We start from the raw sequence: 24,974 nt of genomic DNA, 5'->3' as shown, positions 1-24,974 counted from the left end.
ATCGGCTGATGTCTGCCTACCCAAGCTAGTTCTTTGCCCCTCAGAGAAAGTTCTTCGAGAAGTGGACAAGTGTCTGGCGATGAAGAGTGACAAAGGCAAAGCATCCTTTGCCTTCCCCCTTCAAAGCTTCTCAAAGAGAAAATGTTGGTTTTACACCACTGGAGAAGCTTCCTACTTGGGAGTCTCTGCTGCCTCCCAGGGGGATTTCTCTGGGTTAGTTGATGCCACACATCACCCTGTGTTCTCTGCAGTCAAGATTTCCTTCTCTTTGCCCAAACTGGACCACCTTGTCAAGAACCTATTCAAGGTGTTGGAAATTTTTAGCTTCCTTGATTGGACGATGGGGGCTTTAGCCAGAAAAATCGAGGATTGTCCGGTTTAGTAGAAGATTTCTCTTCTTGACTGGTTGGGAGTATTGTCTTGCACAGACAAGGCAGTCAAGGATGGCTCTTACGAGCTCGCCTTCCTGTTTACATTGGGAATTTTAAAGAAGTGAAAGGTGTGGTGCTCCTTCTCTACTAAAGGAGTCACCACAACACAAAAGTCACTCTTGTTCTCTCCTCTAGATGGGTTGCATCTCTTTCCCCAAGACATGGTTAAGGAGATTCTGTCTGATCTTCAGAAGAAATCTACAACTGATCTGGCTCAATCTGCCAAGTGTTCTGAGGAAACTCCCGCAACAGCAGCCAAGTCCCTCTCACCTTTGCAGCAGCCCTTTCGAGGAGGAAGGCCAGATCGCAGCCTATACCTTGGACCAATCTATGCCCCCCCCTCGAGTAGGACACCTTGACAGGGTGAGGGGCTAAGTGACCCTAGCATTTGGACCCAGGTTCTGATGAATCATCCTACTTAGCTCTTGGTTTAAATGGTGTGGACATTTCCACATTTGCAAAATTTTACTGCTTAGGTGAATCTGAGAAGGGATAATTTTTTGGAAGGGGTTCGCATTCAATGCTAATTATGGGAGTTGTGGTGGTTGAGTTGCCACCCGGTATGGTTTGGACCCAAGATATAGAGATGGGATTCTCCTATCACTATCTTGGGAGCAGAACCATCACCTAGGATCAGCCCATCAGAACCAGGGGGGGGCTGCGCGGGCTGGTTTTGGAGGTGGGACTTCTGGCTTTTGTCTGGGAGCCCACCAATACTTTGAGAGTGAGGAGTCGGTCCCCATTAGTGGGGTAGAACTCCCAGCAGGCAGGTTGGCTTATACCTGGGCCACTGCAAGCGTACTGGTGCTATCCTGAAAGGGCCTGTTATGTGGTGGACTGTAGGGAATCAACTCTCACTTGTGCCATTGGTGGAGAATGCGAATACCTTACTGATCCACAATTCTTTCTTGATAAAACCAAGCAGTTTTGGGTGGGTGGATGAGCCAGTTTGTGTGGTGGTCTGATGTGTGCATGCTTGGCATCTTGGGGTCTCCTTGTGCACTTTGTCAGTGTGTTGGGATGGGGAAGCTGGGCAGTAGAAGCTGCCTGGTTTTCCCTTTTTGGTGTGCTGTTGGGATCTTTGTGAGGACTCTCGGGTGTCAGGTGTGCACTTTTTGGGGACTGGTTTGAATTTATGGATTTGGCTATTGGTTTTCCCTCCCCTGGATCTGATGACTTATTGGTACTGGCAACGACTTCTGGCATGAACATTGATACAAGCTTGGCTGTCAGACAGAACCAAACACTTGAGACACCAGGGCGTTACTAAATCTGTGGATTTGATTCAAGTAATAGAGTCCTTCATTGCACTAAAGTAGGCTTGTCATTAGATTACGAATGTTTATATAGTGTAGTAAAACAATTTGGCAAAGTAGAAAGAATTAAATTAATTCTGGAAAAAGATAAGCAGCCATTTTCTTCTTTTGTTAAATTTTCCTCTCCCTTGGAAGCTAGTGAGGCACAACAAAGACTCCATGGCCACATTCTAAATGACTCAGTTCTCAGCACGAAAGTGTTTTCAATGAAAAACTTAGATGATGAGCCATTTGATTTTATTCCTAAGACTGAAGACATAAAGTAAAGAAGTTATTAAAAACAGGTTGAGAGACGACTTCTAAAAATAGATCGGTTGGAAGAGGGGAGAGGGAAATTCTCTTCCAACTCTCAATTTTGATTTTTATGTCACCCATTATATCTCTTTTTAAGGGTAATCTATTAAGCTAGCTTTTAACACTTTCCTGTCCAATTGACGTAATATTACGCAATAACCCCCTACCCCCCTTCTTTTCTGACTGGCGTAATTTTACATAAATTTACCGACATTTTCATACGTGTGGTAGGGGTAAATTTTTATTTTCGGACAGTTGGTGGTTTCCATAGGCTAAAGCATACCTTGGACTGTGTAACTCAGGCATCGATACGCCAGGCAAGCAGTCCCTATACTGCGTATTATAAATCCCTGCCATAGTAAATTTCTCACAATGAAATCAGCTGATCCTACCACGTTTCTCTCTCGTATCTTACTTTTTTTATAAATGTAGGATTACATTATTGGAAACACTCTGTTTCGTATCCTCTATTTTCTATAAATTTTTTAGTTCCTCTACTGTGCATGGGCAAATCCATGGCGTAGTAAAATTCTCACAATGACATCAGCTGATCCCACCCACGCAGGCCTGGCAGGCCACACTTCTGTCAGAGACCATGCGTACGAGGTTGAGTAAACACGTGTGGCTGTTTACATACAGCGACGTCAATCAAGAACAGTTTCCAACATGCTTTCGCAAAGTTTTTACGGTAAAACTAGTGGAAAACGCGTTAGTTCATCACATAAGAGACATCTGGATTTTAGGCAGGGCTCTGAATCTCATTTTTCATTATCATATATATCGATATTTAGAGAATTTTGTTGGCTTTCTCATAAAAAATAATTAATTCACCTAACTGTTATAGCTTTTGAGCTACGAATGATAATGTTGACAACGGTAACATTTTTTTTCGCTTCGAACAGCTTATAACGTCAAAATGAAACTGTTGCTGTTACCAAAGCCAATTTTCTTGACTCTCACTTTATTCCTCAACCTTTCCTCTACATTTTTGTATATTTACAAAGTAATTTCTATGAAAAAATCCGAGCTAGGGCTCTTCAAAAAAATGTCTAGCGATAATTCTCACCGTATGCCGGGCAGCGTGCTCTGTTTCTTACCCTATTTTCTCTCAATTTTTCACCAACTGGACTTGTTAATTTTTCATTCTTTTATATGTCAATATTTAGAGAATTTTCTTGGCTTTCTCATAAAAAATAATTCATTCGCCAAACTGTTATAGTTTTTGAGCTACGAACAATAATGTTGACAACGGTAACTTTTTTTTTCGTTGATCAACTTATAACGTCAAAATGATACTGTTGCCATTACCAAAGCCATTTTTCTTAACTCTCCCTTTATTCTTCAACTTTTCCTCTACATTTTCGTATATTTACAAAGTAATTTCTATGAAAAATAACCGAGATAGGGCTCTTCAAAAAAGATTTTTTGTAGCGATAATTCTTACCATACGTTGGGCAGAGCGCTCTGTTTCTTACCCACTTTTCTATAAATTTTTTCACCAACTGGACTTCTTCGTTTTTCATTGTTTTATATGTCAATATTTAGAGAATTGTGTTGGCTTTTTCATAAAAAATAATTAATTCGCCTAACTGTTATAGCTTTTGAGCTACGAATGATAATGTTGACAACGATAACATTTTTTTTGTTTCGATCAATTTATAACGTCAAAATGAAACTGTTGCCATTACCAAAGCCATTTTTCTTGACCTTTCCCTTTATTCTTCAACTTTTCCTCTACTTTTTCGTATATTTACAAAGTAATTTCTATGAAAAATAACCGAGATAGGGCTCTTAAAAAAAAAATTTTTTTTTTCTATCGATAATTCTCACCATAGGCCGGGCAGAGCGCTCTGTTTCTCACCCTCTTTTCTATCAATTTTTTCACCAACTGGACTTATTCGTTTTCCATTGTTTTATATGTCAATATTTAGGGAATTTTGTTGGCTTTCTCATAAAAAATAATTAATTTGTCTGACTTTCATAGTTTTTGGGTTACGAACGAAAATATAAAAATAAGTAAAAAAATTTTTTTTTTTTTCGTTAAATAACTCACATTTTTTTGTATTTAGAGGGCTGAGACTCTTATTCTGACTATTCCACCATAAAATATAAACATTTAGAAAAAAAGGACAGCAAAATGAACGTTGTTGGCATAAAATGTCTATTTTTGCTGAATTTTTGAAATTATTTTTTTGCACTATCAAGCGCTCCCTGACACATTGGGGCTCATGTACCCTCAGTGATGTGATAACTAAGCCGATAGGAAAGGGTTAAATGTAATTACAGTAATTTTAATTTCATTTAAAAGTTAACCTAATAATTTGGGAGCATGATTAGGGTCATATTTAGTGTTTAAACTTTAGGAATAAGGATTTATTTGCATTTTTAGAGGCCATGCCAAACTTACACGAAAATTCACCCAGCGCGAGGGGTTCTGGAGCCTAACCTCACGTAAACTCGGTATGATTATAGTACTGTATATATATACACAGTATGTGTATATATGTTTATAAATGCAAATTTTAGGTAATATAAAAATCAAGAGAGCACATTTCTTTTCATTTGATTGTGTTGAAAATTTCAGGGCATATTTCTTATATGACAAAATAGTATATGTGCAAAAATCAACCTTCTAACTGTCATAGTTCCATAGTTATTACAAAATAACCATAAATTTTGTTCTTTTGCTGTTTTCTCAAAACTTAGTTTTTAAAAAAATAAAAGCTTATAACTTCAAGAAGGCTGAACCAAATTCGATGAAACATTTACAGAGTATAGTATAACTATATATCTTGATTTTTGACATGGGAAATTAATTTTTGAGGGAAACTTTTTATTTTGCATATTTTGAAAAGGTATTGAAATCTTTTTACCAAATGCAAAAAAAAAAAAAAAAAAATAAAAGCTTAGAAGTCAAATTTCTAAATTTCCCACGATGAAAATTTTCATTATTAGTTGAAGAATAAGTGGTAAAAATTTGAAGCAAATCCCTTCATTCATAAGGTAGTTATAAGCACTTACTTTATAATGGGGCCTTATGGAGTCAGCGCTCCCCTTAAAAGCATGAAAACTTATAAATGTACTTCAAACATTAAACAACCACTTTCTGCAGGGATATCATCTTTGAAAAGTGCAGTAACTTTGCGAATGGGTATCACATCTTGTAAAAGTACACTGACTGAATGTGCTGAAATTATGTTTTCTATCGTATTTATGCATGTACAAAAATAAAAATGATACATTTTTCATGCAGATTTTACACAAAAGCATGAAAACTTATAAATTGCTTCTAAAATGAAAGATAACCACTTCTGAAGGGTTTCTTGAGAGTTTCGCGTCTGTGAAAAAATCGCGTATGCCAATTAGTTAGGTTCCAATGAAAAGTTCGTATGTCTGTGAATTCTCTCAACTTGAATCGTGTAAGATCGACGTATTACTTTATATAATGTACTGAGTAAACAAAATAAAAGAATGTTAAAAATCACAAAAATAAAATTTGAGGGTCAAGATCTACCCCCAAAAATAAAAGGTTTAGGTCAAAACAGAGAAATAAGGCCCTATGCCCCAAAGCCACTAGTGTCAAAACTGTAGTAAATATGGGCATGCAAAAAAATACAGTGAACCCCCATATTCGCGGAGGATGTGTCCCACACACCCCCACGAATAGGTCAAATCCGCGAATGCTTAAAACCCCTCTTAAAAATGCTTAGAACTGCCCATTTTGATAGCTTAAACCAAGAAAAACCCTGTAAAAATGCTTATACCTTAGTATTTTGATAGTTCTATCACAAAAGTGCATTTATTCATGAAAATTATAAGAAAATACAGTAATTAGTGAATATGTCTCAGAAAAATACCGCGAATGGGTGAATTTTCCGCGAAAAATGGCTAGATAAGTTCCGCAGAGAAACCTGCGAATGCGTGAGTCCGCGAACCATGAGAACGCGAGTAAGGGGGTTTACTGTATTGTCAAAGTGAACCTGTATGTGCGTATTGTGGATCTGAAGAACACGCCACACAATGGAATTGCAGTGAACCAAAATGTGTAAACTGTGGACATAATCATCATGCAAGGTCCAAAGAATGAATGTATTACATATACAATACGGAATTGAAAACGCTACAAGAAAGAACAGAGATATCTATTAGAGAGGCTAAATTAGAATTGAAAGTGAGAGGAATTCAAGATCTTGCAAAGAAACTTACATAGGCCCCAATAGCAAGAACTTATAATGAAACAAAAATACATACAGATAGAAGTAACAAAATGCCAGGAAAATAAATCTCAAGAAAATAATGCTCTAGAGAAAAAACTAAAATGGTGAAGAATCCAGAAACAGTCACAAAGGATATGGGTAACATTTTATCCAACTCGTTCGAAAAATTGATGCAGATAGCACAATATGATACTATTGCAGAAGAAACAGGAAAGTTGTGATGGAGTGGAAATTAAAGATAAAAAAAGGCCTTTGGAGAGAACACCACCCAAAATGAAAAACACAATTATAATTAGAGCAACATCGTTTAAACCAAAGAAAAAGGATGTGAAGAAAGAACAAAAACAAACCAAGAATATACCTTTATCTCTTAAAATAATAGTAAAACCTATGGATACAGAAATGAAATCCAAAACGCTGGAATTGAAGAGGATAATGATTAAGTCAAGGGAGAAGAGGTTACTCCATCACCAATAATTTGTACAAGAGCAAATGAAATGAGTAATGTACATGAAACTATATGTAGATGTAATGAATGTTTTGTAGAATTGTAATCATAACAAAAATTTTATGAAATATAGAAAAAAAGAAACCACAGATTTGAGTACCCTTGAAAAAGGTTGCATGTACATTGAGCACTTAGTATGTTATAAAAGAAAAACAAAATGAATGTTGCGAGTAAATTATTAGTAAAAATCCAAGTTGGTAATACAAAAAAAAAAAAAGTGAAACTCGACTGCTATATTAAAATACTTTCAACAGCTATATTATACAATGGAACAAATGGTCTGCAGACCAGATTACTCCTAGGAGAAATACAACGATTACTAAAAGAATACGAATCAGTGATATGTTTACAACATGTCAACAAAATATCAACAATAGGTAAATATACCTTAGCATCTATATCTAGAGGGGAAGAAGGAAATTTAGGTACTGCTGTTTATGTACATAACAAAGTATGTTATGACAAAGTGCCTGTAAACATTGCTGACTTGCAAACATCAGGTATTAAAATTCTAATAAAAACGATAGTTATGTAATTTATAATTTATACAACCAACCTAATAAAAATTATGACATTGACGAACTTAATTACTCAATAATGCCAAGAAACCTACATTAATAATAGGTGATTTTAATGCTCACAACCCGATGTGGGACTGTAATTGTACAGACTCAAATAGAGCAGGAAGTAAAATAGAAGAATACATAGATTTGTATGACGTGCTGTATAAATGATAATATCAGCACATATTTTTCTAAAACACATGGAACATTTTCTTCAATTGACTTAGCTCTATGTACAATACACATAGTAGACAGATTGTATTGGAATACAGTTGACGACATGCATGCAAGTCATCATTTCCCAATATTAATTTCATTGTTATTACAAAATAATCCCACCAAGCACGTCCCTCAATATAACATTTATAAAGCAGATTGGGAGCAATATTAATTCCACATTAGGAATAGCCCACCATTTGAATATTTTAAGGCCATAATGAAGCTATTAAATTTCTTGTTGATTTCATGAAAAGTGCTGCTGATAAAGCAATACCAAAATTAAAATCTGATCCAACAAAACACAAAGTCCCATAGTGGTCTGAAAAACTCAGCAGAATTAATAAAAATAAATGGTCTAATGGTATTTCCAAATTGAAAGACGATTAAATAATTTGAATAGAAAGTTCAGTAAAATAAATAAAACATTACCAATATTAAAAGGAACTTTACAGAAAATGATTATATTATTATTAGAAATTGATGCATTAAAACCTCATGTAACAAAATATCTGCAAAATTTCAAAGAAGTAATTCAAGGAAGAATCATTTCATGGAGGAAATATGTATCAGATCTCTCTGACAATACTCCCATACAAAAAATATGGGAAAAATTTGGGAAAATAAATGGTACCCATGTTAAGCCATCTAGACTTGCCATAATAAAAGATGGGAAAAGAATACTTGACCCAAAAGAAATAAGTAGTGTAATAGGAGAAAATTTAGCAAAAGTAAGTAGTGACAAAAATTGAGATGAGCATTTCTGCACATTAAAGTAGAAAATTTAATTTGGAAGCGTTGGAATTCGATCTGTTGAACAGCAATAAATCTGCCCCTAGAGTGACAATATTTTTGAAATATGCTATTTAGCACCTTTGGCAAAGACCTACTTATTAGAGTTTTATAACCACTTATGGCTTCGAAATTTATGTCCAGATGAATGGCGTAAAGCTATAATTATCCCTATCCCCAAACCAGGAAAAGATCCCAGTAATGTAAACAATTACAGACCAATTTCTTTAACAAGTTATTTATGCAAATTACCAGAGAAAATAGTAAAAACTTGACTAACATGGCACATTAGAGAAAATAAAATGTTGACTCTAACTCAATATGGGTCACAGTGTAACAAAATACTGTCTACCTTGGAAGACCACATATGAAGAGGATTTGAACGAAAACAAATTACTATAGCAGTCTTTTTTGACACTGAAAAGGCATATGATACTACATGGAGATATGCATTAGTAAAAATGTTACATGAAAACAACATCCGTGGACATTACCGAGGTTTATCCAGAACTTACTGACAAATCGTACTTTTCAAGTGAGTAATGATAATGTATTGTCAAGTACATTTCCACTTGAAAACGGTGTTCCACAAGGAAGCGTCCTCAGTGGCACACTGTTTACTTTAGCAATAAATGATATCAGTAATAATCTACCTATCGGAATTTAAAGTAACTTGTGTATGGATAATTTTACTATACTGTATATTATTCAGCATCTTGCACAAAACATAAAGAGTGAATCATTAATAAAACTATAATAAAAATAGATGATTGGGCCTCATCTGTAGACTTCAAATTTTCTATACAAAAGACTTGAGCGGTAATGTTTTATAAAAAATAAAAAGTGGAAAAAAGGTGAAGAAATAGATTTAAAAAAATAAAAGGTACCAATTGGCCAAACAGCAAATTTTTGGGATTGGTATTTGATTTTGAACTGGAAAACATAAATACATGAAATCAAAATATAATAGAGCATTAAACCTAATAAAAAAATCAAACACTACTTGAGGAGCTGATAGACAACCCTTACTGTACTGTACTGCAAAAGTTCTCTCTCTCTCTCTCTCTCTCTCTCTCTCTCTCTCTCTCTCTCTCTCTCTCTCTGTAAGAGATGTGTTTATAAACAATCATCCACCTCCTTTCCCAGTTAGAGCTATAAAATTGTTTGAGTCGCTAAATATAAATATACTTCTGAAGTAAGAGATGTGAAATCATTTAAAGTAAGAGATGTGTTTATAAACAATCATCCACCTCCTTTCCCAGTTAGAGCTATAAAATTGTTTGAGTCGCTAAATATAAATATACAGTTACCTTTAATATTAAAGTTAACTCCTTGGACAATGAATAAAATGAGAATTTGTACACACTTGAAATATTTATCAAAAAGTTATTCATATACCCCAGAACACCATAGACAACATACAGTAGAACATTCCGAAAAAGGTCCACATTATGCAGTATACAGGCAGTCCCTGGTTATCTGGGCGGAGCTGGTTCCATTCTGAGGGTGTGATGATAACCGGAAATCGGCACCAATACCCAATTATCGTCATTAATCAGGGACTGCCTGTACACTGATGGATCTACATCACAATACAGAGTGGGATATGCTGCAATATCCCCAGACAAAATGTATCATTTCTCTCTACTAGTTAATGCTTCAGTATTTACAGCTGAGTTATGTGCCATAGCATCAGTCATAAAAATAATTAAAGAATAATTTTGTTTTATAGTGACTCCAGAAGCGCTATAGAAGCCATCCAAAGCTATAATAAAAAAATATTGTACAACAAATCAAGTTTTCACTCTATAAATTGTATAATAATGGAAGAAATATTGAATATGTTGGATCCCTGCCCATGTAGGGATTAAAGGAAATGAAGAGGCTGATAAAGCAGCTAAAGAAGCAGTCCACATGATGAGCAAATGTATACATCCCTATTAATGACTATATAAGGTATATAAAAACAATCATTGAAAGTAAATGGCAAAATATATGGAGTGAAGAACCTGAAAATAGTAATTTAAAATAGATAAAATCCAGTGTTGGCAAATGGATTTCATCACACACACACACAACACATGGACACTTAATGAACAGTCTGTGTGGCCCCCCTCCCAAATGCCCAGATTGCAAAGTGTTGATGACAGTCAAAGATGTATTGTGTGAATATCCAAAATAAAACTTGCAACAATTATCAAATTTTGGAAATAGACCAATGAAGGAAATTTTGTCAATCTCCTACTTTTTCAGTAATACCAATTTTAATGTTCATGAGGAGCTGTGATTTAATTGATAAAATATAAGTAAATAATAGAAATGTGAAAATCCTTGGGTGTCTAATGAATTATAAAACAAATTTTAAAATTTTAATATACCTTTTTAGTGAGTATATATGGAAACATTAGTTTAAAATGTATTTATTGTGTGTGTGTTGCAGTATCAGAGCATGTGCCTTTGTGCAGTTTTTAATTTAATTTTCATTCATTCATCACCATATCTAATACCTATTTGGTCCCAGTGCTAGGCTTCTAGCCTAGACCTGTCATCCAAGTCCTTCGGGCCAGCCCTGTGAGAGCTGATAGTCAGCTTAGTGGTCTGGTTAAACTGTTTTAATAATAATATCATCTCTCAGAAGCTTATGGTAGATGGAGGTCATGTATTGTTCAAAGGGCACCTTATTTTCAAGCTGTATTTACAATGCTAGAGGCACCTATATGTTGTGAAGTGTATACTGTATTATTTGTGATTGTAGAACAGCTACTGACCCTCTAGGATACTTGGGAGCAACTGTGAAAACATTTCTGGCCAGTTATTCTGGGCAAGTTGCATATTTTGTACACAGGCAATTACTATACCAGTCCAGGACTAAGGGAATATCTACCCAACAACAATACTTGACTGGTTGTTACTGTTTGTAAAAACTGAACAGAGATGTATAGTATCAAATGGAAACACACTAATTAACTTTGTTGACAGCAGTACTCTGGCCAGATAGCCCATGCATGGAGATCCAGTCACAAAGCTAGAAGTTATTGTCAACTAGGTGGAAAACAGGCGGTACAATTCTGTGTGCATGAAGAATAATGAAATGTAAACAGAGCCTTGCTTCACCTAATAAACATTTGCATGCTGAATTTTCGTAATGTTAATCCAAAACTGGAAAGTCTTTTAGATATTTGTCTTTTAGAGTGTAAAAACTCCTGCTAAATAAATATTGCAAATTTTAACCACCTCATCATTGGTACAGGAAGCACTACCTTCCACTAGGGCAGAACAGAGGAGCAAGAACTTTACCATGTGTGGAAATACAAAGAAACAAGAATAGGTTAAAAACAAGAAAGTGACTCCCTGCTACCCTGTCAGTAAGGTGACCATTAGAGCATGAACGCCTTGGTGAACATTTCAGCATTGTTGAGTTCTAGAGAGAGAGAGGGACTGGAAGAGTTCACATTTGCATATCAGTATTATGTTCTCTAAATATTTATGTGTATATTTTTTGTATCAACCTGCTTCATATATCTGCACTGTTTTAATTTCAAAGTCTTTTTTTATTTATCATATCAATTTACTGGGGAATGTTTCAGTTCATTGTTTTTTCCTTTGGGTAAACGATATACTTCTCAGGTATGATGATTAAATTATGGTCAATATAACTTACATGTTGAATAAACTGTGGGCTTACTCGGAATTCACATTTACCATGAAATTACTGTATTACCAATGGATGAGTGGTTCAAAATAAGATTTGGCATACTGTGAAGATGTGGAGGAGAAATCAGTGGGAGAAAAAATGTATGGAATTGACAAAGTACTAAAGGAAAAACCCAGGAGTTCATAGATTATGACAAGGGCCTTTTTGGAAATCGGGGAAATGTGAAGGGTATTCAAAAGATGACCATCGATAGTGTTAAATCACAACTACAATAATACATGAATGTTTTCAGAGGTGGGTGAATTAATTCAAACAATAAGACTTGTCAGTACTCACAGATGCCCAACCCTGTAAATTCGTTTGAGGTATACTTAACATTTGAGTTTCATAACTTGGGTGGGCATTAAAGGAACCTCCCTAGGAGGTGGAACCAACCAATAGGTGTCTTGTAGTCATTCTGATGAGTATACAAGAGGTTTTGAAAGGTTGCTGTTTGGAGCTGAGATCACTTTATAGATTACAGCCTATTGGTTTGGACAGTAAAGTGAGATAAAATCAAGAAATCCAGGAATGCAGCTAGTGAGGTGGTTCATTTTACTGGTAATGTAGCATACTGATTGTCTCTCGAGTTTTTTTTTTTTTTTTTTTCTTTCTTCTTCTGGTCATTAGTGTAAATGTTTTTTTCAGTTACCTGCAAAAGCACTTACCAGAGGCACCTACCGTGGAGCTGAAGTCGGGCATGTACAAGGATTAAGTCAAGCAATGGGGTCTCTTAAACTTGAACAAGGTAAGAAATTTAAAGACATTCAGCAGTATGATTGGTGCTGATGTTACTGTGCTGTTCATTTGTGAATGTAGATAGTCTGCTGGTAATCTAAAGCCAGTACCTAACCAGAATTCTTCTTGTTGGGAGGGTAGTGCTGTCAGTGCATCTCGCGTGGTGCACTGTAGGCATACCAAGGTTCTTTGCAGCCTCCCTTTAGCCCTTAGCTGTAACCCCTTCCATTCCTTGTGCTGTAACTACATTCATGTTCTCTTTTCCTTCTTACTTTCCACCCTTTCCTAACAATTGTTTCATATGCAACTGCGAAGTTTTCTTCCTGTTATCCCTTTAATATCTCAACTCAAATTCCCTTTAACCCATAATGGATTGATCCCCTCAATAGAGGATCTAAAAAAACGAGTTTTGGGTTTTGAACGGATCCCCCTCTGAGGAGTATTAATATTACACGCCATACGATTTGGCTGTAATGAGCTAGAAAGAGTTTCTAATACTTCAGTGGCTCATAAATGAATTGTGGCAACTAAAGAATTCAGCTCAGAGCAGTCGTGGGCATCTCGTGGAATTTAGTATTGTTCTTGCCTTGAAGGGGGAATGTCTTGCTCCTTTCTCTCCCATGATGTCTTTTTATTTATTTGCTCATAAATATACCCAGGGATTGCTGTTGGTTTTAGTTCTTATCTTTTACAATAAGATGTTTGTCATAATTGTAATTTTTAAAGAAATATAAAAAAACGTATAAATCCCCAAAAAGTCACTGCATTTCCCAATCTCAGTAAATTTGTAAATATTTTACAACAAATATGCCCAAAATTTGTTATTGATTTTATTTCATATATGTTATGATACTGTGTAAGCTATAATTATAATTTCACAAAATAAAATAAGTTAGAAAAAACATAACTGGGTAAAATTTACGAATATTTTTTGAAAGAGGCCCCACACAGGGTTGTAAATAGTCACTTTCAACTTCCCGTGTAAGGTAGAGGAAATTTTTATATAATTTTCTTCTTACTCCATATGCATTTGCATATCTTCCACTTTCCATTGATGTGTTTTTTCTTAAATTGGCCAACCTTAAAGTTTGCCCAGTCTGGGGGGGTTGCATGATATATAATTACCCCATCCCTTTAGGGTTAAGAACTGAATGACCATATAAGGTCCAGCACTTTGCCTTTGGCGTAAGTTTTACACTCCATTCCATTTCTAAACAGAATTATCACCCATTTTTATCCTGATTTATGTACTTAAATTCAAAATCTACAGAACACGCAATTATTCAGTATGACGTACTTATTCTGTAGTATATGATGAGCTTTATGTTCAGTATTTTAATTTCAACTTTAGCTGAATTTTTAGGGTTGGTTATCAGTTCAGTATTACTTTCAATAATTTCCCAGAATCTTAGGATGACCCTTGTAGCTCCCTGGTGGCATCGTGCAGAATGGTCCCCCAATCTACTATTCCTGCTGTCAGCAGTTCCCAGAGAGATCCCTCCGTGGCACAAACTCCTCTGCCTGCCTCACGTCGAGAGATAACATCATTTGGTAGGGTCCCTATCTCTTCACGACTGGAGACTATCTCTTGCAAGCGAGAGACTTTTCTCGCACAGCAGCAAGAGAGATGGAACTTCTGTTCAGCAAATAGCAGGTTAATTAGTTTTCTCCTGAGGGAGAAGTCTTTCCATGTCTGCCATCAAAGGCTTACAGGCCTGCTTTGGTTCTGTACCTAAAAGATGTGGACCTGTCTTCTTGGGAAATCTCATTGCTACTCAAAAGCTTTTAGCAATCTTGTTCTAGAGGACTCAGACCACGTAGGTGTAATCTGACTCTGGTGTTGAGTAGTCTCACTCAAGCCTCATATGAATCGTTACGATGGTCATCTGACAGAGACTTGACCTTTAAAATGGTCTTCCTACTGGCTCTAGCTTCATTGAAGAGAGTGGGAGAATTCCATGGTCTCTTTTCTAATGTTAAACACAGGAGGGGTTGGAGTCCGTAGCCTTCGAATTTGTCCTGGAATTCGTAGCTAAGACTGAAAATTCTTCGCTTCATGATGACAGGCCGGATCAAGAAAGAAGTGTCCAAGAATATCATCTCCTTTGGGCCCCTGTGATGTTATTAGATGTGCTTATAGCTCTTCTACAACCTTGGATTCTGTGTGTGTGTGTGTGCGTGCGCACGAGGGTCTAGACCCTTCATTACCTTTTGAGAAGAACTTAACTGTTCATAGGATTTTGAAAGCTGGTACTTGCTTCGTCAAACCACCTTCGCATAATTCTATCTTTGGGACATTGCCTGCAGGTCCTTGGACACTTTTTCCTTGGGACCAGTGGTGGCTGCTCAACAAGTTGTGTAGCTCATCCAGTGCCTCTAGCAGGAGAGTTTGTATCTTTAACATGATGGTATGAAAGTGAGAGTGAATGAAATGACTGTCTTTTTTTCCTTTCCCGTTTCACCTTCTTTACCCACAGACAGTAGGAAGATTGAGCCATCATGAGCTGGAACTGGGTAGGTACAGGTGAGTGAATGGCTTTTCTGTTTGAGAAAGTTTATTCATACACAAATATTTAAGTTGCAGAAGCTAGTCTTTCCTCCTCTGACAAGGGGAAAGAGGAATAAGAGGAGACAAATTGGTGGCTAACATAGGTTTGTTGTCTGAACAGATATAGCTCTTCAACTTCCACTTATACAATGTTCCTCCACATTGTGCATTAGCCCAGTAGTCTGACTGTTTGGTAAACTTTTTATCTGACAAGTCAGAGGCATACTTCTCCTTCCTCTGCTTTAGCTTAACCAGGAAATGAGACAAGGTGTGCTGAACCTCCATGCAGTTCAAGGTTCTCTTACCTCCCACCAAAGATGAGTCTATCCGAATGTTAAGACCTTGGTTTGTTCTGCACATGAACAAGTAAATTTTTAATTTGTATTTTTCATAGCTAACAAATCTACGGTCTTGACGTACATTGCCCACCTCTTGCCACCCCTTAAAGCGATTCCCTGGGCTGGAAGAAAGTGATGCGTCACAGCGCTCTCCAGTTAAGGGAGGTCAGCTTATGCCCATCTCTCATCCAATTGGCCGAACCCCGTTGCCACCAATAACTTGTTCTACAATTCTATATGTTCTTTACCGGTTTCCAGCTGGCGCTAGAAAATTCTATCCTCAGGTTAAGCCAATAGGTTTGTTAGCTATGAAAAATACAAGTTAACCCTTTAACGCCGAAGCCCTATTTTCAAAAACGTCTCCCGTATGCCGGTGGCCTCCGAGAGGTAGCGCCGAAGCGGAAAAAAGTTTTTTCAAAAATCACAGCGCGCTTAGTTTTCAAGATTAAGAGTTCATTTTGGCTCCTTTTTTCTCATTGCCTGAAGTTTAGTATGCAATCATCAGAAATGAAAAAAATATCATATATAAATATTGGAATATATGACAGCAAAAAAAAACTCTTATATAATTGTATACAAATCGCTGTAAGGAAAACGAGTTACAGCTAATGAGTTAATTTTTTTAGTTGTATTGTACACTAAATTGCGATGATTTTGGTATATAACAGATTGTAAAACGATTAAAGCAACACAGAGAAAATATTATCGCAAAATGATGCATGAATTCGTAACGCTCGGACATAAAGTTTTTTTCAAAAATTCACCAAAAATCAAAATATTGTGCTAGAGACTTTCCAATTGTGCCAAAATGAAGGAAATTGATTGAATATTACTAGACTGTAAGTTTTTTTTTTTTTAGCTTACAATTGCATTTTTGAACCATTTCGATCGAGTTAAAGTTGACCGAAGGTTGATTTTTCTATTTATCGTTATTTCGATGTAAATATTTAAAAACTTTGAAGAGCTAAAGGAATGATTTATTTTTTGTTGTATTCTACATGAAATTGGGCACATTTTGATGTATAACACTTTATGTAACGAATAATATGAAACGGCAAAAAATTACGGCAAACTGACGCAAGAAATGACATGATTTTCAGCAGATTCCGCGCGCGCGGATCGGAGGAAATTATTTTTTTCAAAAATTCACCAAAAATCTAAATATTGTGCTAGAGACTTTCCGTTTGTTGCAAAATGAAGGTAAGTGATTAATTGTTACTCGAATGTAATAATTATGGCTTATGAATGCGTTTTTCGATCATTTCGGTCGAGTCAAAGTTGACCGATTGTTAAAATTTTGTCAGTTATCTTGATTTCGGCGAAAATATTAAAAAACTGTGAAGAGCTAAAGGAATGATTTATTTTTTGTTGTATTCTACATGAAATTGCGCACATTTTGATGTATAACACTTTATGTAACAAATAATATGAAACTGCGAAAAAATTACGGCAAGCAGATGCAAGAAATGCCACGATTTTCAGCGGAGTCCGCGCGCGCTGAGTGAAGGAAATTTTTTTTTTTTCAAAAATTCACCAAAATTCTAAATATTGTGCTAGAGACTTTCTGTTTGTTGCAAAATGAAGGTAAATGATTGATTGTTACTTGAATGTAATAATTATGGCTGATGGATGCGTTTTTCGATCATTTTGGTCGAGTCAAAGTTGACCGAATGTTAAAATTTTGTCAGTTATCGTGATTTCGGCAAAAATATTAAAAAACTGTGAAGAGCTAAAGGAATGATTTATTTTTTGTTGTATTCTACATGAAATTGCGCACATTGTGATGTATAACACTTTATGTAACGAATAATATGAAAGGGCGAAAAAATTACGGCAAGCTGACACAAGAAATGCCATGATTTTCAGCGGAGTCCGCGCGTGCGGAGTGGAGGAAATTTTTTTTTTTTTCTCAAAAATTCACCAAAAATCTAAATATTGTGCTAGAGACTTTCCGTTTGTTGCAAAATGAAGGTAAGTGATTGATTGTTACTCGAATGTAATAATTATGGCTTATGGATGCGTTTTTCGATCATTTCGATCGAGTCAAAGTTGACGAACGTTAAAATTTTGTCAGTTACCGTGATTTCGGCGAAAATATTAAAAAACTGTGAAGAGCTAAAGGAATGATTTATTTTTGTTGTATTCTAAATGAAATTGCGCACATTTTGATGTATAACACTTTATGTAACGAATAATATGAAAGGGCGCAAAAATTACGGCAAGCTGACGCAAGAAATGACAGGATTTTAGCGGAGTCGCGTGCTTGCGGAGCGGAGGAAATTTTTTTTTTTTTTTTCAAAAATTCACCAAAATTCTAAATATTGTGCTAGAGACTTTCCGTTTGTTGGAAAATGAAGGTAAAGGATTGAATATCACCAGAATATGAGATTTTTTGCTTACCCAAAAGAATCCCAAGTAAAAAAAAAATATATATATATATATATATATATATATATATATATATATATATATATATATATATATATATATATATAATATATATATTTATATGTATATATATATGTATATATATGTATATATATAAACATATAAATTATATTGTTTTTTACACACACACACACACACACATATATATATATATATATATATATATATATATATATATATATATATATATATATATATATAATATATATATGTAATGTTTATATATATGTATATGTATGTATATATGTATGTATGTATATATATATATATATATATATATATATATATATATATATATATATATATATATATATATATATATATATATATATATATATATATACATAAACTATATATTCATACATAAACACATAAATTATATTGTTTTTTACTCTGTTACGAAAACATAACTAAAAGGAATGGTTGTGAAAAACTTTGTTTTTGCATAAAACGAAATTATACAAAACAGCAATGAATACAGATATATAAAAACTTGTAATAAATATAAAACTAAAAATAAATTCAATGCAGAATACTCACTCGTAAATATAAAACTAAAAATAAATTCAATGCAGAATACTCACTCGTAAATATAAAACTAAAAAAATAAATGCAGAATACTCACTTGTAATCCTGACTCTTCGTGCTGTTTCTTGTTTTCTCCTCCTTCATTGAAGAGTCTTGCATTTTCCTCCCGACATGACGGGGCACAAGCGGAGGAGGGAGACGCGCGCCCTTACTGCTGGTGGGCCGCCCTTCGGCGGCTCGCTGCGGCCTCCGGTGTCGCTCGGGCAGGTGCACTCCAATAAATAACCGCATTGTGGTACCTGCGGTTACACTCCTCCAACCTGCAAAGTGCTACCTTGCAGGTGCGACACACGTACCGGCTGTCTCTCCTCTTGCCATTCATATGGCACACCCGGCACCGTTTCTGTCTGCCCCCTTCGATGAGCTCCAGTGTGTGATCTCCTGGCTGCAGCCAACACACAGGGTCGGCTACCCGACGGGACACTGGAATTCGAGGGGCGGCGGCATCTTCAGGGGCGGCGTCATCATCAAGGTCGGCGGCAGCAGGGGCGGCGACGGCAGGATGAGGAATTATGTTGTCGGGGTATCTCACGACATCTGACCTTTCCTCTCGGGGCAGAGTTGGAGCTCGGGGCAGGGGGGCGCCGTTGGAAGGCCACTCCTCCGGATCGAAGTTGATGAGGGCATTCCCAGCCACCTCAAGAAACTGGATGTGGGTCAACCTCCGAGCGTCCGAATTATACCCACAGTAAATGATGTAGGCATTCTGGAGGGCCAACTGAAGGAGGTATTTGAGGAGCTTCTGTGTCCACCTCCTGGTTCTCCTGGCAAAGGGATAATACTGGATGAGTTGATCAAAGAGATCAACTCCTCCCATGTGCCTGTTGTAGTGTCCGATGACAGTAGGGCGCTGGACACGAAACTCCTCAAACGTAACTCGGCCCTGCCGGCGTGTCTTTTCCGCTGGGTGATCTCCTCTTGGATGGGCTCATGACTCGTCGTAATCATGGGCACGAGTCGGACCCCCTTCCAACAGATGACGAAGACATCTCCCTTCCGCCGCCACTCTGTCTCTCCTCTTGCAAGATGTTGCGGGTGGCTAGCGGGTGGCTAGCAAACCTCTTGAGGACATTCAGGGTCCCACGCACCAACTGAAGGGTACCACTGATGTGCACACCTGCTTCATACAGTTCCTGGGCCAAGGATACCGAGTTATAATAATTATCCATAAACAGGTGGTATCCTGGTTACGGAAACGATTCACAAGACCGAAGACAGTGTCACGCAGCGTGGAGAAGACCCCAGAATACACCAGGAAGTCCACGACGTATCCAGTGTTGGCTTCCGTAATAAAAAATAACTTTACACCATACTTCTTTGGCTTCTTCTGGTTGTACACTTTGATACTTAGACGCCCTTTGTATGGCATCATACCCTCATCCAAAGAAAGGTTCTTCGAAGGAACCACGAGAGTCTGGCACCGTTCACGAATGAACTCCAACACTGGGCGGACTAAGATGAGGCGGTCGGGGTTATTCCAGGGTATAGCCCTTCGGTTGAAGGCGTTGAAATACCTGTCCAACGCCAGGAAACTATCATGGGACATAATGCCGGCCACATTAGGCGTACTTAAAAAAAAATTCCGCCTCCAATATTGCCTGACGTCAGCAGCAGGCATCATCCCAAAGAATATGTGGAGCCCCAAAAAGTGCGCCACGTCCGTGAGGTTGCAGCCCCGCCAGCAGTGCGACAACGTCGTCCGCAATTCCTCACGGCAGTACCGAGCGTAATCTACCGTCTCCGCAACCAGGAATTCAAGCAGTTCCCGCGTCAGGAAAAGCTGAATGAACCCCAGTACCGTGAGAGGCACAGGGACGGTCAGTCCAGGTACTGCCGTGAATGGGTGCATGTTAGGTGGGGTGGGGTCCTCCGACCACCCCTCATCACTTTCGGACGAACGGCCTTCACCCAAGCTGCCGCGACGTTGCGACCTTCACGGGTTTGCGACGGCGCCGCGACGCACGGGCACGTCTTCGCACTCACACTCCCAGCTGGGCCGTCTCCTTCACTTTCCCCATCACTTTCTGTTTCGTCCCCACCAGCCACAATCGAGTCATCCTCCTCCTCCTCCAACTCACTTTCTCCCTCGTAGGCACTAAACCCACTAAACTCTAATTCACTTTCCTGCTGAGGATCCCATACGGACATTGGTGGCAAATACTCGTCATCGCTGACGTCAGGCGTTATGTCGTCATTGCTAGATGACCAACTACCACCGAAATCAGGACTTTCGACCTACTCTCGATCGAGCTCCAACAAGTACTCGTCAATGTCCTTCTGTTGGAGGCCTCCCAAATGTTTTCGGATGCCCCTCAGGACACCCCGATGCTTCCTAGGGGTTGTAAAAGGAACGGGATGTGGTCCTTGGTCGCCATAGGTCACACGTGGCCGAACAACGCTGCTGAGAAGCTGGGTCACTCTGGTTGCTGGGTCCTTCTCCAGCATCCAAGTCCAAAACTCGCCTCACACGCTCACTTCCGACAGGCAATGTGCGCCTTTCACGCTCCTGACGCCTTTGCGACATCTCTGCAAACGTTCTGTTGCAGCACGAATACGTTAACACACGCAAAAGTTCAATCAAACACGTCTGCGCTAAAATATCGCTCCCGCAAGGTGCTGCTCTGATGCTCTCTGAGACAAGAAGGGGGGAATTTGCGCATGCGCGTCTGGGTGACGCTCAAAAACAAAACAACATCTGGATCAGTGAACTCCCAGCATCCGCCGAGGCGCGGGATTTGAAATCTTCCGCAAACTAGGCCTATCATTATTTTTCCACGAATATTTAAAAAAAGCATTTTCATTCGACGTTTGCAACGTCCACTCGGCATTCGACAGACAATTTTGGACGACGTTTAAAACGCCCAACAGGCGTTTAAGGGTTAATTAAACATTTATTTTCCTGCCTTGTAAGTCTAAAAGACATGGACTGCAGAGTGAAAGTTTTGCTGTAAAGTTTTGTAGATGAAATGTGCCACTTTTTTTTTTTTTTTTTTTTTTTTTTCTTTCTCCTCATAATAGAATATGTATGGTAATAGCTTTACAAAGGTAAATCTTGGACTTGGAGTTTTGCCTGAGGGTTGATTAGCAAAATATGTTTTAAAGATGTGAACATAGTGGCAGTTAGATGAGATAGAGGCCCTCCACATAAGGAAGGAAAAGCCGAGTCTTAATGTGACTTAGGAAACCTTCCTTCTCCCTACAGCCGCCAGGAAAACCGAGGACAACCAGGCAAGACCCACATCCCAACCTACGCCCCTGTGGACAACCTCCAGAGCACCGAGGGTGACTGCCTAGCGAGACCTCAACCTGAGGATGACCTGCAAGATGGCCCCCTGCACCCACCTACAACTCAGGCACATGTCGACGACAGCTTTAACCCTCGCCCCGAGGATGCCCTTCCGACACCTAATGAAGGCAGAGGCGCCACCCTACACCTTGAGAACAATCGGTTAATAAATCCCACCCTGTCAATATGTTGCCAAGGAGGGCGAGAGGGGGAGGAGGAGGTTGTTACAAGTTGTTAATGGCTACTGTCAGTCCTTCTGGCCAATGGCGTATCATCATGGAGAGAGGGGGTTGCCATGAGCTCTCTTGTTGGCTACTTCTAATCCTTCGAGCCGATATCGTAGCCTACATCAAAGCAATAAAAAATTGTCCCCACAACCGATAATGGGATTTTAGTATGTTTTTATGTTTACAGTAATCCATATTTCTTTGACGGATATATGCACACACACACACACGCACGTTTACAGTAATCTATATTTCTTTGAAGGATATATGCAACACACACACACACACACACACACACACACACACACACACACACACACACACACACACACACACACACACACACACACACACACACACACACACACACACACACACACACACACACACACACACACACACACACACACACACACACACACACACACACCCAGTGGCCTTACTGAAATCTCAAAAGAGTGAAATTATTTGTGAATTATTCGAGGAGAGAGAGAGAGAGGTTGAATGAAGCGATTACATCGGTAAGCAGTTTTATAATTTCACGGGATTTTAATGTAACTTTTATTAATACTTTGCTGTGGTTACCTTAATGTTAATATTTTAAAATTAGTAGTGTAAATAATTTTTTTGTCTTACAAAATGTGTTAGTCATGAAAATAAAATAAAAATCAGTAATTAGTGAAGATTGCTCTGTGAAAAAGTCTGCGAATGTGAATTTTCATCCGTCGTACACGTTGTACCAAGTCATCCGAGAATCATAAGAAAACTTCACTTTTAATCCTTTGGGTATCTTGAAAACAACGAATCCTGCATTTTTATTATTGGTTTTTTTTTTTTTTCATAATAAAAACCTTCCAAATATTGATCATTCTGCCATTTTGGATGCATATTTCTTCCAATCAGCATTGTCCAAAATACCGTCGAAAATCGTAAGAATACTTTAGTCTTTTGGGTGTCTTGAAAACAACGAATCCTGCATTTTAATTGAGCTTTTCACAGTAAAAACCCTGCAGATATTGACCACATTCTGCTGTTTTGGATGCATATTTCTTCTGGTCGGCGTCAGACTAGCGTCGTCCGAAATACTGTTGAAAATCGTAAGAAAACCTTACTTTTAATCCTTTGGGTTTCTTGAAAACGATGTATCCTGCATTTATATTGAGTTTTTCAACAGAAAACTTCCAAAATTTTACCATTCTGCCATTCTGGAGCCATATTTCTTCTGTCGGATCGGCGTTGTTAGCGTCGTAAACCTGGAACATGCGTTGTAACTCAGGAAATAATTTTTTTATGAATATATTTGAAAAGCATCGTGAACTCGGAACATAAGCCGAGCCCATCGTAACCCGGAGACTGTCTGTACAATCCAGAGCTATTTATATTTGGTTCCACTATAACCCCCCACTCAGTCCCTGCAGCCAAAGGAAAAGCAAGTGTGACGGTTGGTGAGTGAGGGGTACTCCCCCACACCCCCTTATTGCCACCTGTTAACCACCTTGTTACCAAGTCACAACTGGATTCCATATCATGGTAAAAGATACTCCTACCTAAAAGGCTCTGGTTTGTATACCTAAGAAAAATAGATTTTTATTCAAAATTTGTTTTATTTCTTCCTTACATATACATATACATATACATATACATATAGTACATGATAATTTTAGGGATGATGAGATGGTTAGCCGTTTAGAAGTAATTCTGTTATAACTTATTTCACATGAGTTTGGGACCACTCATGATGCCCCAGTGGTGACAGGTGGAGATCTACCTGTATATTTAGTGTTAACTTTCAGATATTTGTTAAAATTACAAGATGTTTTAGGGTATTCAGAATTAACTGAACTAAAGAAAAATCTTAATCTTTTTCTGCTTAGGTGGCAATGGGGGTAATGGAGATGCTCCACTAGAACGTACAGTGAGCCGTGGCGTTATGAGAGGCCGTAGAGATATAAGTAGTATTGTTTGCACAAGACCTGAGAGTTTGTATGACAAGAAAGGTAAGCTATTTTAAATGAACTTGATGAAATTCTTTTCTGATAAATATTTTAGTCATTACAGAATTTGTCTTTATGAATTCACATAATATTTACATGCACGATCAGTTTGTTAGATTGTTTTAAAGTAGTTGGGAAATTTCTTGAGGCAGTAAACCTGTTCATAATTCTGTTGAATTAGGCTTGAATTACACAGAGGTTGATGTCAGGAAATGGTAATGTTTCACTGCTCAGTAGGGACAGGAATCATTGGTATCAGGATAATTGGTAAAGTCAAGGCACTTGAGTGTTCTGTTTCTGGCTTAAACTCTGGATGCAAGGTGGTTGACTGTGTTCAAAAACCAATTGGACACTACAGTGGTCATTACTATTAACAAGAAACTGATCTAGGAACTGTGCAGTATAAGTAAATGGCTATCCTATAGTGTATTGAGCATTTTAATCATCCATGAGTCTTACCACTTGAATGGCTAGGTACAATTTAGAAATTACCAACATTACAAGGCATGTGGGTTTGCTAAGACTCTGTATATTAAAACTAAAGATAAGTTTACAAAAGGAAATTGGAATGGAAGAACCTGTATATTAAAACTAAAGATAAATTTACAACAGGAAATTGGAATGGAAGAACCCTAAATCGGATTGGAAATGTAGAGCAGGTAGGATGAATTAGAAATGGGCAGGATGTCTTAGCTGTTTTTGGCTCAAAATACAAAGGAATGGAAAAAGTGATTTGTAGTATATAATATGTATGTGTTCTTACTGGGATACAAATC

General features: G+C 37.7%; 1 protein-coding gene across 4 annotated transcripts in view; it reads left to right on the top strand.

Annotated features, from left to right (window-relative positions):
* The window catches only part of LOC136843249 (piwi-like protein Siwi), a 164,584-nt gene that overhangs the window by 21,284 nt on the left and 118,326 nt on the right, over nucleotides 1–24,974 (top strand). For all 4 annotated transcript variants that reach the window (XM_067111364.1, XM_067111362.1, XM_067111363.1 and 1 more), the window contains exons 4-5: nucleotides 12,680–12,779; nucleotides 24,079–24,201. In XM_067111364.1, coding sequence (XP_066967465.1) covers nucleotides 12,680–12,779; nucleotides 24,079–24,201 — 223 coding nt within the window. The remainder of the gene's footprint in view (nucleotides 1–12,679; nucleotides 12,780–24,078; nucleotides 24,202–24,974) is intronic.

The sequence above is a fragment of the Macrobrachium rosenbergii genome, chromosome 11, assembly GCF_040412425.1.
Source record: "Macrobrachium rosenbergii isolate ZJJX-2024 chromosome 11, ASM4041242v1, whole genome shotgun sequence".
Taxonomy (NCBI): domain Eukaryota; kingdom Metazoa; phylum Arthropoda; class Malacostraca; order Decapoda; family Palaemonidae; genus Macrobrachium; species Macrobrachium rosenbergii.
Note: the sequence above shows the minus strand (reverse complement) of the source record. Positions and strands in the feature narration are given on the sequence as shown.